At 40.6% G+C, this 18,915-nt stretch overlaps 1 protein-coding gene across 2 annotated transcripts in view; it reads left to right on the top strand.

Annotated features, from left to right (window-relative positions):
* The window catches only part of IL13RA1 (interleukin 13 receptor subunit alpha 1), a 77,504-nt gene extending 59,604 nt beyond the window's left edge, over positions 1-17,900 (top strand). Inside the window, exon 11 of one of the 2 annotated variants that reach the window (XM_016943710.3) lies at positions 4,598-7,360. In XM_016943710.3, the coding sequence (XP_016799199.2) occupies positions 4,598-4,690 (93 nt within the window). In that variant the 3' untranslated portion in view covers positions 4,691-7,360. Of the gene's footprint in view, positions 1-4,597; positions 7,361-17,603 lie in introns of those variants that run through there. The other variant, XM_016943711.3, reaches the window with a different exon arrangement.
* The last annotated feature ends 1,015 nt before the right edge of the window (positions 17,901-18,915 follow it).

Below are 18,915 nucleotides of genomic sequence, written 5' to 3' on the forward strand. Positions count from 1 at the left end.
AGTTCTTTTCTATTTTCCCTAAGTGTCGGCCGGTCTGATAAATAAAGGGAAAGAGTACAAAAGAGAGAAATTTTAAAGCTGGATGTCTGGGGGAGACATCACATGTCAGCAGGTTCCATGATGCCCCCTAAGCCGTAAAACCAGCAAGTTTTTATTAGCAATTTTCAAAGGGGAGGGAGTGTACGAATAGGGTGTGGGTCACAGAGATCACATGCTTCAAGGGCAACAAAATATCACAAGGCAAATGGGCAGGGCAAGGTCACAAGGCCAGGGCGAAACTAGAATTTCGCCTGGTTCCTGGTCCTGCTGTGCATGCATTGTCATTGATAAACATCAGGAAACAGGGTTTGAGAGCAGACAACCATTCTGACTAAAATTTACTAGGCAGGAATTTCCTAATCCTAATAAGCCTGAGGGTGCTGCAGGAGACTAGGGCGTGTTTCATCTCTATCCATGACTGCATAAGGCAGACACTCCTAGAGCAGCCATTTTAGAGGCCTCCTCCTGGGAATGCATTCTTTTCCCAGGGCTGTTAATTGCTAATATTCCTTACTGGGGAAATAATTCAGCGATATTTCTCGTACCTGTTTTTGGCAGTAAGAGAAATATGACTCTGTCCTGCCCGGCTCCAGGCAGTCAGACCTAATGGTTATCTCCCTTGTTCCCTGAACATTGCTGTTACCCTTTTCTTTTTTCAAGGTGCCCAGATTTCATATTGTTCAAACACACATGCTTTATGAAAAATTTGTGCAGTTAATGCAATCATCACAGGGGCCTGAGGCGACATACATCCTCAGTTTATGAAGATGACGGGATTAAGAGATTAAAGATAGGCATAGGAAATTATAAGAGTATTGATTGGGGAAGTGATAAATGTCTATGAAATCTTCACAATTTATGTTCAGAGATTGCAGTAAAGACAGGCGTAAGAAATTATAAAAGTATTAATTTGGAGAACTAATAAATGTCCATGAAATCTTCACAATTTATATTCTTCTGTCATGACTTCAGCAGGTCCCTCCATTCGGGGTCCCTGACTTCACGCAACACTTTCCTATTTATATTTCCAACTTGTGTTTTTTTATGGTGATATTTGGGAATATTCAGAAACGATGCTGCTACCACCATCTTCTTCGCAGAATTTTTCTGCAAACTATAGACCAAGGGGCAAATTCTGCCTGCCACTTGTTTTTGTACAGTCTTTAACCTAAGAATGGTTTTTGTGCTTCTAAATAGTTGGGAAAAAAATGTAAGAATACTATGTCATGGCACATGAAATTAAGATTTCAGTGTCATACAGTTTCGTTGGCCAGGCCCATTCATTTATATATTGTCTGTGGCTGCTTTCATGCTACAACAGCAGAGTTGTTTTATAGGCATAGAGACTATATGGCCCCCGAAGCCGAAAATACTTCTTATCTAGCCATTTTCAGGAAAAGTTAGTCAACCCTGGTCCCCTATAATATAGTTTTTAGTGGCTAAATAATATTCCATTGTGTGCACGTATTATAATGTACTTAACAAAATTCCTATTGGCATTTGGATGAATCCTAAATTTCATTGTATAGGCATCATTTCACAGCTAAGTATAAGCATATGTATTAATATTTTATTACTGTCTTAGGATAAATTGTTACAAGCCAAATTGCATGATCAAGGGGGAGGGTATATATATTTTAAACTCTTTGACTGATACAGGCTGAGTATTCCTAATCTGAAAATCTAAAATCCGAAATGCTGCCAAATCTGAAACTTTCTAACGTGACGTTCAAAGGAAATGTTCATTGCAACATTTTGAATTTCAGATTTTTGCGTTAGTGATGCTCAGCTGGTAAGTATATAGTGCAAATATTCCAAAAGCTGAAACACTTCTGGTCCCAAGCATTTTGCATAAGGGATATTCTACCTGTATTGACAAATTGTCATCCAGAAAGGTTGTACAAGTTAAATTCCCATTAAGGAAACTGGCTAAATAAGTTACGGTGCATTCATGCAATGAAATATTATGTAGAGGTTAAAATGAGGTAGATCACTTTTACTGATGTATAAAAATAGAACATACACTGTTAGGTGAAACACCCAGGTTACATATGGAGAGTATGATTCCTTTGTGTTAAGGAAACTGGGGCATTAAAATGCATAAACAAATTTTTTCATAAGAAGCATAGATTACAACTAAGTTGTGCCAGTTCATATACCTACCAGCAGTATGTTCGACTGGTTGTTTGACCATACTTTTGCCAATATGATATTACCTAATTTTAAAATTCTTGCCAAGTTAATAGATGAGAAAAGAGCGTCTTAATTTTACAGTCAGGTTTTGTACTTTTTCCCAAGTTTATTGGCTTGAATTAATTCTTTTGTGAAATTCTTGTTCCACGTCCATTTTTCCTTGTTGTATTCATCTTTTGGTGGTTTGTAAAGCTCTTTATGTATTAGATATTAACCCTTTGGCTTCTTATCCATGTTTTCCTTTGTATTGTATTTAGGGTGATTAACGATGTACAAAAGGTTTTTCCTTTTTTATGCAGTCAAATCTTCCTGTATTTTTAGGTGTAAAGAGCCCTTTCCACGTTAGATTTATATAGTTGTTCCTCTACATATTTTTCTAGTACTTATTTGATTTTTTTTAACATTGAGATCTTTAATCCATCAGGGATTTATTCATGTAGGCTATGAGGTAGGGTTTAGCATTGTTTTCAAATGCTTATATTACCCAGTTGTCTTAGTGTCATTTATTAAATAAGCCATTTTTTCAAGGTTATATAATTTTTTTCAAATTGTTTTTATTAGAAATCTATACATTTCACATGTTTTAAAATCAAGTTTGAGGTGTAATTTACAATAAAATTTACTCTTTTTTGAGTGTTCAGTTAGAAGAATGTTAGCAAATATATGCAATTTTGTAACCACTGCTCCATTAAAAATATAGAATATTTCCATCATCTCCTAAAAGTTATCTTGTGGTCCTTTGCAGACAACCCCCTCTGTTAATCGCCTTGCAAACACTGATCAGTTTTCTGTCCCTAAAGTCTTACAAGATGTCCTATAAATGAAATCACACAGTACATAGCTTTTTGAGTTTGGCTTTTACTCAGCATAATGCGTTTAAGAGACATCCACACTGTGGTGTGTGTCAGTAGTTCATTTCCTTTTATTGCTGAGCAGTATTCTATAATATGGTTGTAACCACAGTTTATTTAACCATTCACTTGTTCAAGGACATCAGAGTTGTATCTAGTTTTTAATCTATTATTAGTGAAAATGCTATACACATTCATGTAGAAGTCTTTGTGTGACATGTTCTCATTTCTCTTGGGTAAATACCTGGAAGTGGGATTTCTGGGTCATGTGGTAAGTGTATGTGTTATTTTATAACCAAGTGTCAGACTGTTTTCCATAATGACTGCACTATCTTATTTTTACCAACAATACATAGAGATCTAGTTTCTCTGCGTTCTTATGAGTGCTTGGAATTGTCAGTATTTTTAATTTTAGCCATTCTAGTAGGTGTGTCAGGGTTATATAATTTGTTTAGAATAATTTGCATATTTTGAGCAGTGTTTCCCAACTCATCCCCTCATCTCTTAACTTGCCCAGTCCATCTTCAGTTGCACAACCTGAGGCAGCTCTTGTTTCTGTTTTTCTTCTTTCCATTTCTTTTCTAAGAACATCTGTGCAGAAAACGAGCTGAGACATAACCTAATGCAGGGTTTGGTAGACTTTTCTGTAAAGGGCCAGATAATAAATGATTTTGTTTTTGCAAGCCATTCAGTCTCTGTCACAACTCAACTCTGCCATTATAACATGAATGCAGGTGAAGGCAATATGAAACAAAGACCAGCATTCAGCCGGATTTGACCTGTGGACCATAGTTTGCTGACCCCTGGTTTAGTATAACAACTTTATTTTACAGATGAGAGGACCGAGCTCATGTTTCACCCTTTCCTCTGATTTACAAGTAAAAGTAAAAAAAAGGCAAGGACCAGGATATTGGCTTTTACCATAAGAGACATGCTTGAATTGGGTTCAAGATAAGTGTGCTTTATGTGTAATTTCCTGTTCTAGCAAATGATGTTAGATGAAGCTCTTAATATAGGGTCTTTCAGCAATTTCGATTGCAGTAAGACTTTAGGAACATCTTATGTTTTACCATTCATCTCGATGCTACTTGACTTTTTGAACCTTATTATGTCTCTGGAGCAATGAGCATTAAGAAAATAAAGGTAATAAAGGTCTCAGCAAAACAGTTGCAGTAAGAACGGCATGACATCCTTTTATTCTTCTTAATAGATTTTATTTCCAGTGGTGGAAATGTCCAAATTTGTTTATTTCTGGAGATAGTCATTGTACATCATGTAACTATCTCTTGATTCCCACCTCCATTTAATATTAATTCCTGATTGTTCTGTTTCATTAATCATTCAGATAGATAAAGATTCTTAGGTCAAAAAAAAAAAAAAAAAAAAAAAACAGGAAATCATACCCCTACGGTTCCATCCACACAAACCTAAAAATAAGCATTGGCACTAAGTACTCAGGGAAAGAACACTGTTTAGAAATGTCATTGTGTATGTGTTTTTTTCCTCCCTTCTAGCACTGGAAGAAGTACGACATCTATGAGAAGCAAACCAAGGAGGAAACCGACTCTGTAGTGCTGATAGAAAACCTGAAGAAAGCCTCTCAGTGATGGAGATAATTTATTTTTACCTTCACTGTGACCTTGAGAAGATTCTTCCCATTCTCCATTTGTTATCTGGGAACTTATTAAATGGAAACTGAAACTACTGCACCATTTAAAAACAGGCAGCTCATAAGAGCCACAGGTCTTTATGTTGAGTCGCGCACCAAAAAACTAAAAATAATGGGCGCTTTGGAGAAGAGTGTGGAGTCATTCTCATTGAGTTATAAAAGCCAGCAGGCTTCAAACTAGGGGACAAAGCAAAAAGTGATGATAGCGGTGGAGTTAATCTTATCAAGAGTTGTGACAACTTCCTGAGGGATCTATACTTGCTTTGTGTTCTTTGTGTCAACATGAACAAATTTTATTTGTAGGGGAACTCATTTGGGGTGCAAATGCTAATGTCAAACTTGAGTCACAAAGAACATGTAGCAAACAAAATGGATAAAATCTGATATGTATTGTTTGGGATCCTATTGAACCATGTTTGTGGCTATTAAAACTCTTTTAACAGTCTGGGCTGGGTCCGGTGGCTCACGCCTGTAATCCCAGCAATTTGGGAGTCCGAGGCGGGCGGATCACTCGAGGTCAGGAGTTCCAGACCAGCCTGGCCAAAATGGTGAAACCTCCTCTCTACTAAAACTACAAAAATTAACTGGGTGTGGTGGCGCATGCCTGTAATCCCAGCTACTCGGGAAGCTGAGGCAGGTGAATTGTTTGAACCTGGGAGGTGGAGGTTGCAGTGAGCAGAGATCACACCACTGCACTCTAGCCTGGGTGACAGAGCAAGACTCTGTCTAAAAAACAAAACAAAACAAAAACAAAAAAACCTCTTAATATTCTGGAGTCATCATTCCCTTCGACAGCATTTTCCTCTGCTTTGAAAGCCCCAGAAATCAGTGTTGGCCATGATGATGACAACTACAGAAAAACCAGAGGCAGCTTCTTTGCCAAGACCTTTCAAAGCCATTGTAGGCTGTTAAGGGCAGTGGAGGTAGAATGACTCCTTGGGTATTAGAGTTTCAACCATGAAGTCTCTAACAATGTATTTTCTTCACCTGTGCTACTCAAGTAGCATTTACTGTGTCTTTGGTTTGTGCTAGGCCCCCGGGTGCGAAGCACAGACCCCTTCCAGGGGTTTACAGTCTATTTGAGACTCCTCAGTTCTTGCCACTTTTTTTTTTTAAATCTCCACCAGTCATTTTTCAGACCTTTTAACTCCTCAATTCCAACACTGATTTCCCCTTTTGCATTCTCCCTCCTTCCCTTCCTTGTAGCCTTTTGACTTTCATTGGAAATTAGGATGTAAATCTGCTCAGGAGACCTGGAGGAGCAGAGGATAATTAGCATCTCAGGTTAAGTGTGAGTAATCTGAGAAACAATGACTAATTCTTGCATATTTTGTAACTTCCATGTGAGGGTTTTCATCATTGATATTTGTGCATTTTCTAAACAGAGATGAGGTGGTATCTTCACGTAGAACATTGGTATTCGCTTGAGAAAAAAAAGAGTAGTTGAACCTATTTCTCTTTCTTTACAAGATGGGTCCAGGATTCCTCTTTTCTCTGCCATAAATGATTAATTAAATAGCTTTTGTGTCTTACATTGGTAGCCAGCCAGCCAAGGCTCTGTTTATGCTTTTGGGGGGCATATATTGGGTTCCATTCTCACCTATCCACACAACATATCTGTATATATCCCCTCTACTCTTACTTCCCCCAAATTTAAAGAAGTATGGGAAATGAGAGGCATTTCCCCCACCCCATTTCTCTCCTCACACACAGACTCATATTACTGGTAGGAACTTGAGAACTTTATTTCCAAGTTGTTCAAACATTTACCAATCATATTAATACAATGATGCTACTTGCAATTCCTGCTCCTAGGGGAGGGGAGATAAGAAACCCTCACTCTCTACAGGTTTGGGTACAAGTGGCAACCTGCTTCCATGGCCGTGTAGAAGCATGGTGCCCTGGCTTCTCTGAGGAAGCTGGGGTTCATGACAATGGCAGATGTAAAGTTATTCTTGAAGTCAGATTGAGGCTGGGAGACAGCCATAGTAGATGTTCTACTTTGTTCTGCTGTTCTCTAGAAAGAATATTTGGTTTTCCTGTATAGGAATGAGATTAATTCCTTTCCAGGTATTTTATAATTCTGGGAAGCAAAACCCATGCCTCCCCCTAGCCATTTTTACTGTTATCCTATTTAGATGGCCATGAAGAGGATGCTGTGAAATTCCCAATGAACATTGATGCTGACAGTCATGCAGTCTGGGAGTGGGGAAGTGATCTTTTGTTCCCATCCTCTTCTTTTAGCAGTAAAATAGCTGAGGGAAAAGGAAGTTATGGGAATACCTGTGGTGGTTGTGATCCCTAGGTCTTGGGAGCTCTTGGAGGTGTCTGTATCAGTGGATTTCCCATCCCCTGTGGGAAATTAGTAGGCTCATTTACTATTTTAGGTCTAGCCTATGTGGATTTTTTCCTAACATACCTAAGCAAACCCAGTGTCAGGATGGTAATTCTTATTCTTTCGTTCAGTTAAGTTTTTCCCTTCATCTGGGCACTGAAGGGATATGTGAAACAATGTTAACATTTTTGGTAGTCTTCAACCGGGGATTGTTTCTGTTTAACTTCTTATAGGAAAGCTTGAGTAAAATAAATATCGTCTTTTTGTATGTCACCCAAATGTTTTCCTTTGGTCTTATTTTGGGGAAATGGTGGGAGGTAGAGAAAATTGGAGTTAAAAGAAGAAACATTATGAAAAAATTCCAAGCCAGTTATTTTATCTTATAATCATTCATCATGAGTTTCTTTGATGTTCTGGCTGTTCTGGTGTGCCTATGTTTTCTGATAAGGGCATGAATACACTTAGTTTAATATTAATTTAGCCTTTGTAAGCAGCACTTGAAGGGACTTAAGTATTCAATAAATTGTAGTTATGATAATTAATGGAAATGGAGGGTTGGTCCTTTCTAATATTAAGCTAAAGTGGAATGCAATATGATTAATGATATACATGATGTGCAATGTCTAGTCACAAGGGAATATATTAGCAGGTTAGATTAGAGACCAAGAAAGTCAGTTTTTGACTGGACGCAGTGGCTCACGCCTGTAATCCCAGCACTTTGGAAGGCCGAAGCGGGCTGATCACGAGGTCAGGAGATCCAGACCATCCTGGCTAACACGGTGAAACCCCATCTGTACTAAAAATACAAAAAAATTAGCTGGGCGTAGTGGCAGGCGACTGTGGTCCCAGCTACTCGGGAGGCTGAGGCAGGAGAATGGCGTGAACCCGGGAGGTGGAGCTTGCAGCATGCCACTGCACTCCAGCCTGGGCAACAGAGCGAGACTTCATCTCAAAAAAAAAAAAAGAAAAAAAAATCAGTTTTCAATAGCTGTCCTTTTAAAAGCTGGTGATACAGTTTCATATTTTCTATAACTACAGCAAAATGGTTTTAATGTCATGGAGGTTTTCTTCCCCTCATTTGTGTTAAGCTCAAGGAGTGTGTCTTCAGCCAGATCACATTTGCTAATTACCCTGAATCTTTATAGAATCCAAACCCTAGGGTAAGAGTGAGGGTGCTGATCTTGGTCAAGTTATTTATCTGGAATTATCCAGGAAGATTCTGAAAATCCGTTTCTAGGTAAGTGTAGCTGTTTTGTTGTTCTTGTTATTTTAAAATAAGAAACCTCTTTTCTGATTCTTAACACATCAACAGTGAGTATTACAACAGAAAACATTTAAAATTGAGAACCCCCTTGAGGTCGTAAATTTGTGTGAGATCTATGGAAAACAAATTCCTGTAGCCACAAACATGATCACTTTGTCTCAGGGGTAGAGGAGCCAGAGTGATCTAAGCACATTTGATTTCCAGAGGAATTTATCATTTCCTTGTTTCCATGAACTCTTGCTCTTTTAAAGGTGTAACTTATGCTCACATGAATAGCACATTATGCTACTAACTTATTAGTATTTTTAAAAGAAAGCAAGAGGACAAGAACATTTATTTCAGAGACTCTGTTTTCTTTTAAACCCTAACGGTTGAGTCAAGCAAAGTCTTTTTTGTAAATACTGTAGCTAAATCTTGGCATGCTTTTACTTTAAGCAAGGGAGGAGTTTTACTGACATTTGGATGTGCTAGATATTTTCGACATCAATCCCCAAGATGATTTCTTCTTGAAGGTTCTCTGGCTTTTTACTATCTTTCCTAACGGTCACATTTTTAGTTTACCATTAGCAACAGGAAAATATTTAACTGCTGGTTTTCAGCATTTATTGGGTAGACCATTATAAAAAGAAAATTAATAGTTTCTGAGTGGCTCCTATGTGCCAAGTTACATGTGTGATTTCACATAATCTGTATGCTGGTCCCATGAGTTAGGTTGTGTTGTTAACGTCATTTTACAGATGAAGAAACTGAGACATAGAGCGATTGAGCTATGTATGCAAGATCACATAGCTAGTAAGAGACTAAGACAAAATTGGGAAGCAAGTCAGCCTGACTTTAAAGCCTGTATAATATAGTCAGTGGTATATTTACTTGTCCCCAAAAGGCAGTTACCTAAAGAAAAAAACATCTTATTTCGCATTTTGCCAAATTGCTTATCAACTGGAAGATTTCTGATTTTAAATCATTAATTGCAAAGTGAGCATTTTATAGCATCTTTTTTGTTTTGTTTTGTTTTTTTGAGACGGGATTTTGCTCGTGTTGCCCAGGCTGGAGTGCAATGGCACAATCTCAGTTCACCACAACCTCTGCCTCCCGGGTTCAAGGGATTCTCCTGCCTCAGCCTCCCAAGTAGCTGAGACTAGGTGACCGCCACCACGCCCGGCTAATGTTTGTATTTTTAGTAGAGATGGGGTTTCTCCATGTTGGTCAGGCTGGTCTCGAACTCCCGGCCTCAGGTGATCCGCCCGCCTCGGCCTCCCAAAGTGCTGGGATTACAGGCGTGAGCCACCGTGCCTGGCCTATAGTGTCTTTTAAGAGATTCATTTGTGCATTCATTTATCTATGAGCTAGACAATGTGTTACGTAATAGTAATTTAGAAGTCAATAAGATTTGGCTTAGTATCAGGTGGTTAGTTAAGGGAAGGCTACTTTGTATAGGGGAAAGAAACCTGGATTATCATTTAGGAGTTCCAAATGAATGTGGGCAGATAACTTTCTCTGTCTGGGTCTGTTTCCCTATCTGTAAAATGAAGGTGTTAGACAGTGATGTATAATCCCATCCATGACTCCTAATGGTGACCATAGGTTGTGGAGTTCATTTGGAAGTGAGAATCTTTGCTATAAACACTAGCTCTAGGCATCTCTAGGCATCAGCGTTCTCATCTGTAAAATGAGGAGGTTGGACTAGATTAGCTCTATTAATTTTGACATCCAATAAAGGTTAAGATGATTTTTGTTTTACAAATCAAGAAAATACCTCTTATTCACTACAGGATGTAGCGAAACTGCCAAAAATAACCAGAGGAGCAGGCCCTTTAATGCAGTGGGAAGAACAAAGGAATTAATACATTAGATGAAATCTGTGGTCTACCCAAATCAGGATTTTCACAAGGGCCCAGCCATGATTGCATCTAACAAATATTTCTTAATATGCATGTATGATACTTTAAAAGCCAAAGAGTATTATAGGGCTTATCATTTAAAAAAAGCAGCCTCCTGTCCCACTCCTCCTTACCCCTGATTCCTGCTCCTAGAAAAGATGTCAACACCCTAATTCTGGGACCTGTGGCTATGTAACTTTACATGGAAAAAGGAACTTTGCAGATTTAATTGTGGTTCAGGCCTTAAGATAGATTTTCCTGGATTATCTGGGTGAGCCCAATATCAAGCCCTTAGAAGCCGAGAAATTGGCTGCTTTGGCTGAAAGCAGAAGAGGGAGAAAGAGCCAAAGCACAAAAAGGGCTCAAAGTGCTGTTGCTGGCTTGAGGATGTAAAGGGCCATGTAGGAAGTGTGAGAAGGAACTGGATACTACCAGTAACTTGAGTGGGCCTGGATGCAGATTTTCTCCCAGAGCCTCCATATAGGAGCACAAGCTGGCAGACACCATAATCTGGGCCTTGTGAGATCCTGAGCAGAGAGTGCAGCCATACTGTGCTGGACTTCTGACCTACAGAAGTGTGATATAATATGTTTGTGTTATTTTAAACTACATTTAACATGTTTTACCTGTTTCTTTTGGTATATAACCCTTTACTTTTGAATAATACCCTAATATTGCAATTTCTTATCTTTAGATTTAGAAATGATCTTTCTTCTGTGGAAGATGAGGAATTAGCTTGCTTTTATGCCTCTCAACACACACTTGTGCACACATACTCACACTTCTCTTCCAAAAATATAAATATTTTCGTTAAAATAGTCAATATTTGCATTATACTTATGTAAATATTGCTTGTGGTTAACTTATGCACTGTACCATTAATTATATTTTTTTGTTTTTTTCCCCATATTGTCTCCCTTTCTTTGATTTATTTTTTTATGTACCTGTCATGAGTTCAATCCCAAACTTTTCCCCATATTGTCTCCCTTTCTTTGATTTATTTTTGTATGTACCTGTCATGAGTTCAATCCCAAACTTTTCTGAAGAACCATAACACTTCACTCAATATGATCAAACATGTTAGGTAATCCATGAGTTTCATGAATTTTTGGGGGGAGACAGCCCTCTTTAGAGTTTGCTGCCCTCCTGATCCATCCTGAAATGGTTGTTCTCTAGGCCGAGCACCTAGCTGCCATCCTGGGAATTCCCTCCACTTCCAGCTTCTGTTTCCTGCATTCCCAGTTGTCCCCCTTCTTGGATTATGCCCTGGTTTTGCTGGACCACACCGTTTACTAAGTTCCTTAGAAAGGTTGCATGGGAGGTGATTTTTATTTTTTTTCAGACAGGGTCTCATTCTATTGCCCAGGCTAGAGTACGGTGGTGAGAGGGGACAGCGTGCTGGCAGTCCTCACAGCCCTCGCTCGCTCTCGGCGCCTCCTCTGCCTGGGCTCCCACTTTGGTGGCACTTGAGGAGCCCTTCGGCCCGCCGCTGCACTGTGGGAGCCCCTTTCTGGGCTGGGCAAGGCTGGAGCCCACTCCCTCAGCTTGCAGGGAGGTGTGGAGGGAGAGGCACGAGTGGGAACCGGGGCTGCGTGAGGCGCTTGTGGGCCAGCTGGAGTTCCGGGTGGGCATGGGCTTGGTGGGCCCGCACTCGGAGCAGCCAGCCAGCCCTGCTGGCCCCGGGCAATGGGGGACTTAGCACCCGGGCCAGTGGCTGCGGAGGGTGTACTGAGTCCCCCAGCAGTGCCGGCCCACCGGCGCTGTGCTCGATTTCTCACCGAGCCTTAGCTGCCTTCCCGCGGGGCAGGGCTCGGGACCTGCAGCCCTCCATGCCTGAGCCTCCCACCCACTCCATGGGCTCCTGTGCGGCCCGAGCCTCCCCGACGAGCACCACCCCCTGCTCCACGGCGTTCAGTCCCATCGACCACCCAAGGGCTGAGGAATGCGAGCACACAGTGCAGGACTGGCAGGCAGCTCCACCTGCAGCCCCTGTGCGGGATCCACGAGGTGAAGCCAGCTGAGCTCCTGAGTCTGGTGGGGACGTGGAGAGTCTTTGTATGTAGCTCAGGGATTGTAAATACACCAATCAGCACCCTGTGTTTAGCTCAAGGTTTGTGAGTGCACCAATCGACACTCTGTATCTAGCTGCTCTGGTGAGGATGTGGAGAACCTTTATGTCTAGCTCAGGGATTGTAAACACACCAATCATCACCCTGTGTGTAGCTCAAGGTTTGTGAGTGCACCAATCGACACTCTGTATCTAGCTGCTCTGGTGGGGCCTTGGAGAACCTTTATGTCTAGCTCAGGGATTGTAAACACACCAATCAGCACCTTGTGTTTAGCTCAAGGTTTGTGAGTGCACCAATCGACACTCTGTATCTAGCTGCTCTGGTGGGGCCTTGGAGAACCTTTATGTCTAGCTCAGGGATTGTAAACACACCAATCAGCACCCTGTGTTTAGCTCAAGGTTTGTGAGTGCACCAATTGACACTCTGTATCTAGCTGCTCTGGTGGGGCCTTGGAGAACCTGTGTATCCAAACTCTATCTAACTAATCTAATGGGGAGGTGGAGAACCTTTGTATCTAGCTCAGGGATTGTAAATGCACCAATAAGCGCCCTGACAAAACAGGCCACTGGGCTCTACCAATCAGCAGGATGTGGGTGGGGCCAGATAAGAGAATAAAAGCAGGCTGCCTGAGCTAGCAGTGGCAACCCGCTCGGGTCCCCTCCCACTTCTTTCATTCTTTGCAATATCTTGCTACTGCTCACTCTTTGGGTCCACGCTTCTTTTATGAGCTATAACACTCACCGCGAAGACCTGCGGCTTCACTCCTGAGCCCAGCGAGACCACGAGCCCACCGGGAGGAACGAAGAACTCCAGACGCGCTACCTTAAGAGCTGTAACACACACCGCCAAGGTCTGCAGCTTGACTCATTAGCCAGTGAGACCACGAACCCACCAGAAGGAAGAAACTCGGAACACATCTGAACATCAGAAGGGACAGACTCCAGACGCGCCACCTTAAGAGCTGTAACAGTCACCGCGTGGGTCCGCGGCTTCATTCTTGAAGTCAGTGAGACCAAGAACCCACCAATTCCGGACAGTGGCATGATCACGGCTCACTGCAGCCTCGACCTTCTGGGCTGAAGTGATCCTCCCACCTCAGCCTCCCAATTAGCTTGGACTATGGGCACATACCACCATGCCCAGCTAAGTTTTATTCATTTTATTTTATTTATTTATTTTGAGACAGGGTCTCACTTTATCATGCAGGCTGGAGTACAGTAATGCGAGCTCCGCTCACTGCAATCTCCACCTCCCAGGTTCAAGCGATTCTCCTACCTCAGCCTTCCGAGTAGCTGGGACTACAGGCACTTGCCACCATGCTCAGCTGTAATTTTTATTTTTTTGTAGAGATGGGGGTCTCCCTATGTTGCCCAAGCTGATGTTGAACTCCTGGGCTCAAACAATCCTCCCACTATGGCCTCCCAAAGTGCTGAGATTACAGGCATGAGCCATTGCTCCCAGCCAAGATGATTTTTGTAAAATCATTTTTTGTCTAAATATAATCTTCACACATGATTAAAATTTTTACTAGGTGAAGAATTACTAATTGGAAACAATTTCCTCTGAGAATGTTGAAAGCATTATTCCGATGTGTTGTTGCTTCTAGTGTTGCTTTAGAAATGTCTGATTGATTTCTAATTTTCTACATGTAACTTTTATCTGCAAGGTTTTCTCTTGGCCTCTTTTCTCTTTGTGTTTTAAATTTTAATGATATGCCTTATTGTGGATCTTCTTCCATTTACTGGGCTGGACTTTGTGAGCCCTTTCAATCTAAAATCTCATGCTTCATTTTTAAGACATTGCTTTCTATTATTTCTCACACAATAGCTTCCCTTGTGTTTTCTTTATCTCTAGGATTCCTATTAGTTGTACATTGGACATCCTGGACTGATTCTGTAATTTTCATATGTTTTTTCTCCCATGTTCCCTTTATTTGTCTTTTGGTTCTGCTTTTTGGGAGATTTTCTTAACTTGATCTACCTGAGGCTCAGTCCTCATCTGTAAAATGCTGATAAAAGGACCTACCACCTAGCGTTGCTGTGAGGTGTCAGTGAAATAAAATGTAAAATGCTTAGCACAGTGAACTTTAATAAATGGTAGTTGTGGTTGCACATACTGTTATTCTGGAACCAATTTCTTGTCCCTTCTCATGTGAAAATGACAATCCTGGTTTACAATATCATACTATAATATTTGCCTTCATTGTAGTGAATTTGTAATGACATGGCATTTTCCAATTATACTGTTTTTAGAAAAAAATTCTATGGTATAAATCCAGTTAGCAACATTAATTCTTATTTATGCTTCTACAAACACTTAAAAGTATTTTTTTTCTTTTTTCTTTTCTTTTTTCCACTCTCCCCTCATCCCTGGGGTAGATGAGAACTGGAAAAATAATGCTGGGTATCCACTCCCTGACAGTAAAATAGGTAGTTTGGAGCCCCAATTAATTACTTTGTTAGGATGAGAGTGCAGATCAAACCTTTAACATGTGAGGGTTGCCGTACACTCTGCCTGCTATGCAGCCCCAAATAAGGCTGGCCAGTACCTAGGGGCACTGAGGAGGCTAATGGACAATTAACAAACATCGAGTCCAGAGGAGGCCTGGATTCTCTGTAAGCTTTGCAGCCAAAGGTGGCCCTGCCTGCCCACTTAGGGCCCCATGAAGACTAGAACTAGAATTACAGAAAAAGAATGTCTGCAAGTCAAGAACAATCTGGCTTTACTACTTTATTTTCATTCATTCATCTGTTCAATTGGGGGGTGATGTTAAAGCTATGTGACATGGGCACCAACCAGTCAGGTCAGATGCTGGCTATAATTACTTGGTAGGTTATGTATCAACCCTGGATTCAGCAGATATTTATTGAGTGTCTACCATGTGCCAGCACTGTGCTAGCTAGGTACTGTATGATGCAGGGCAAGTTTCTTTCTTTCTCTGAGCTTCAGTTTGCTCACTTGTGAAAAAAAAGGAGTAAGTGATCTACAAGGGCTCCTTTAGGTCTAACATTCGCAATCAATAAAATAGTAACTTTTGATTGTTTTGGGAAAATAATGGAAACAGCTATAGAAAAAAAGCAGCTGACCTAAGACTTGTAGATTTGAAAATGGGGGAAAAAACAGAAAATTATTCTGAGTTATTGTTTGACTTGAGATTTGGATTAAGAATCAGTTCTACATGTCTTATTTTCATGATGTTTCCAAAGGGAGACAAAGATAGCTCTAATCAAAGGGTGAGTTTGTTTTACAGCCTTGAACATTCAAGCTCCACCCCACTATCCCCCACCAACATGCATATACAAGACACCTTCCCCCTAAGGAGTCTACTACTTTCTTTTAGCATCCTCTCTCCAGCTGCTACACTTCAAACCCTTTCGTTCAGTGGTTGGCAATAGCTTGTCCACTCTGGCAAGAGTCCATGTTCCAAGCCTTTCTTAACTTCCTCTTTTCAGACTTGTCCTGCCTCATTTCCTGTTCCTTGTGGCCTCTGCCTCATAAGATGTTTGATCAATTCATCTTTGCTAATGTAGCCAAGGAGGGCTAAGAAGTTTGTGGGTTACCATTTCTGGATAAAATTCATATTACAAGGAGCCTCCCCAAACCATGCTACCACTTTTATGGTGGATTAAAAAAATATTATGGGAAAGTTCAAACATATATAGAAGTAAGGAGACTGTTACAGTGAATGGTCATATACCCATCAACTAGCTTCAACAATTATCAAAATGGTCAATCTTATTTCATTTATACCGCCACCCATTTCCTACTTCCTACATGATGAATTATTTTTAAGCAAGTCCCAGACATCACATCATTTCATCTGTAAATACTTTAGTATATATCTCTACAAACTAAGGACCCTTTTTGTTTTAAAAAACTGCAATACCATTATCACACTTTAAAACTAAACAATAATTGCTTAATATTCTCAATTATCTAGTCAGTGTTTACATTTCCCCAATTGTCTCATAAGTCTTTTTTTCCTACAATTTGCTTGAATCAGGATCCAATAAGGCTCACGGTGATTTTTTAAATAATGATGCTTTGTAATATACAGGGGTGAGAATTTGGGAACAAATGATTGGCCTTTAAAATCGTACTACATTGGCATTTAGGAATGAATACAGCCCTGCTGCCACAAAGTAGCTCTTTTTCCCTTCCAGATTGCTTTGACTAAAAATTTGTTTAGCATCCCATTGGATTCTGGAAATTCTTCTTGTTTTCTCTTTTCCTTCCTTCCTTCCTTCTTTCCTTCCTTCCTTCCTTCCTTCCTTCCTTCCTTCCTTCCTTCCTTCCTTCCTCTCTCTCTTTTTTTTCTTTTTTCTTTCTTTCTTTCTTTTTTTTTTTTTTTGACAGAGTTTTGCTCTTGTTGCCCAGGCTGGAGTGCAATGGTGCGATCTCGGCTTGCTGCAACCTCTGCCTCCTGGGTTCAAGTGATTCTCCTGCCTCAACCTCTCAAGCAGCTGGGATTACAGGCGCCCGCCACCACGCCTGGCTAATTTTTGTATTTTTAGGAGAGACGGGGTTTCACCGCGTTAGCCAGGCTGGTCTCGAACTCCTGACCTCAAGTGATCCACTTGCATCAGCCTCCCAAAGTGCTGGGATTACAGGCGTCAGCCACGGTGCCCAACAAATTCTGGAAATTCTTTATAAGCGTAGTCAGACATCTGTGAAAGAAGTGAAAACTGAAGTTTGGCCTTGAAGCTTAGAAGTTCTCACACAACCAAGACATAGTCTTCCTTAAAACAGAAAAAAAACACAGCCATGCATACACACACACACACACACACACACACACACACACACAAATGCCAACTTCTAATATGTCTACGGAATGTTTTTGCAAATGGTAGTACAGAGCATATCTGTGTTGTGTAATTTTTTCCCACATGATAAGGACCAATATAAACAAATTGGAAATGTGATACTAAAAGAGAGTACTTCAGCATGGATTAATTAAGACCAATATGGGGCAATCCTTTTCTGATATTTTACAATGCACTGAAAATTTTAAAGCAAGGTGGAAAAATAGGCTTATGGGTCTGAATGTTAGGTTGAGAAAAATTATCTGTGGTCAAGTGTGTGCTTTGTAAATCTGCTGAGTTTACACTTGATCATGCAGTTTTCCATAAGTTGCTGGCTTGAATACCACTGGGAAATATACAAACCATGTGACTATGAAACCAACCCAATTGTCCCACAGAGCTGATGTTTCTGATCTCTTTGAATAAACATAGAAATTGATCCTTCCAGTCTTAAAACTTGAGAAAGTTACATTTGTCTTATCTGAATTCCTTTCTCAGGAAACAAACCATCAGGCCTCCCAGAAAGTATCCAGGATCTGAAAATCACCAAATCACCACGTCCGGACAGTGAGAAGCCAGATCCTTCACCCTTCTTGATTGGCTGACAAACCAACTGCTTCCTGTTGACCAACTCCTCTTCCTTATCCCTCCCTAATTCCTGTTTTCCCACACATGGTTTCACTTCTTCCCTGCTATACAAACACCTAATTTTAGTTGGTCAGGGAGATGGAATTGAGACTGATCTCTTGTCTCCTTGGCTGCTGCACCTGATTAAAGCCTTCTTCCTTGGCAATACTCATTGTCTCAGTGTTTGCCTTTCTGTGCAGTGAGAAAACAGGACCTAAATGGAACTCCTGCTGTTTTGGTAACATTACTACAGACCTCTCAGAATGGCTAAAATAAAAATAATGACAACACCTCAATAATAGTAAGGATGCAAAGAAATCATATCACTCATATATTTCTTGTGGGTACATAAAATGGTACAGCTACTCTGAGAAAGAGTGGCAGTTTGTTTAAAAACGAAACATGCAACTATCACATGGTCCAGCAATTGTACTGTTGGGCCTCTATCCCAGAAAAATAAAAACATATGTTCACACAACAAACTTTACAGAAATGTTTATAATGGTTTTATTCATAATTTACAAAAACTAGAAAAACTCAGATATCCTTCAATGGGTGGGTGAATGGTTGAACAATTTTTGGTACAGTCACATCATGGAATACTACTTAGCAATAAAAGTGAATGAATATCACCTCATGCTCATTAGAATGGCCACTATAAAAAAACCCATAAAATAGAAAGTGTTGGTGTGGATGTGGGGAAATGAGAATCCTTGTGTGCTATTTGTGGGATTGTGAAATGGTGCAACAGCCATGGAAAACAGAATGGTAGTTCTTCAAAAAGTTAGAAATAGATCTACCTAGGCTGGGTGCGGTGGCTTACGCCTGTAGTCCCAGCACGTTGGGAGGCCGAGGTGGGCAGATCAACTGAGGTTGGGAGTTCCAGACCAGCCTGACCAACATGGAGAAACCCCGTCTCTACTAAAAATACAAAAATTAGCCGGGCGTAGTGGTGGGCACCTGTAATCCCAGCTACTCGGGAGGCTGAGGCAGGAGAATTGCTTGAACCTGGGAGGCAGAGGTTGCGGTGAGCTGAGATCGTGCCATTGCACTCCAGCCTGGGCAACAAGAGTGAAACTCCGTCTCAAAAAAAAAAAAAAAAAAAAGAAAAGAAAAGAAAAAAGAAAAAGAAATAGATCTACCATATGACTCAGCAATCCCACTTCTGGGTATTTATGCAAAA

Source organism: Pan troglodytes, chromosome X, assembly GCF_028858775.2.
Source record: "Pan troglodytes isolate AG18354 chromosome X, NHGRI_mPanTro3-v2.0_pri, whole genome shotgun sequence".
In the NCBI taxonomy this organism is placed as follows: domain Eukaryota; kingdom Metazoa; phylum Chordata; class Mammalia; order Primates; family Hominidae; genus Pan; species Pan troglodytes.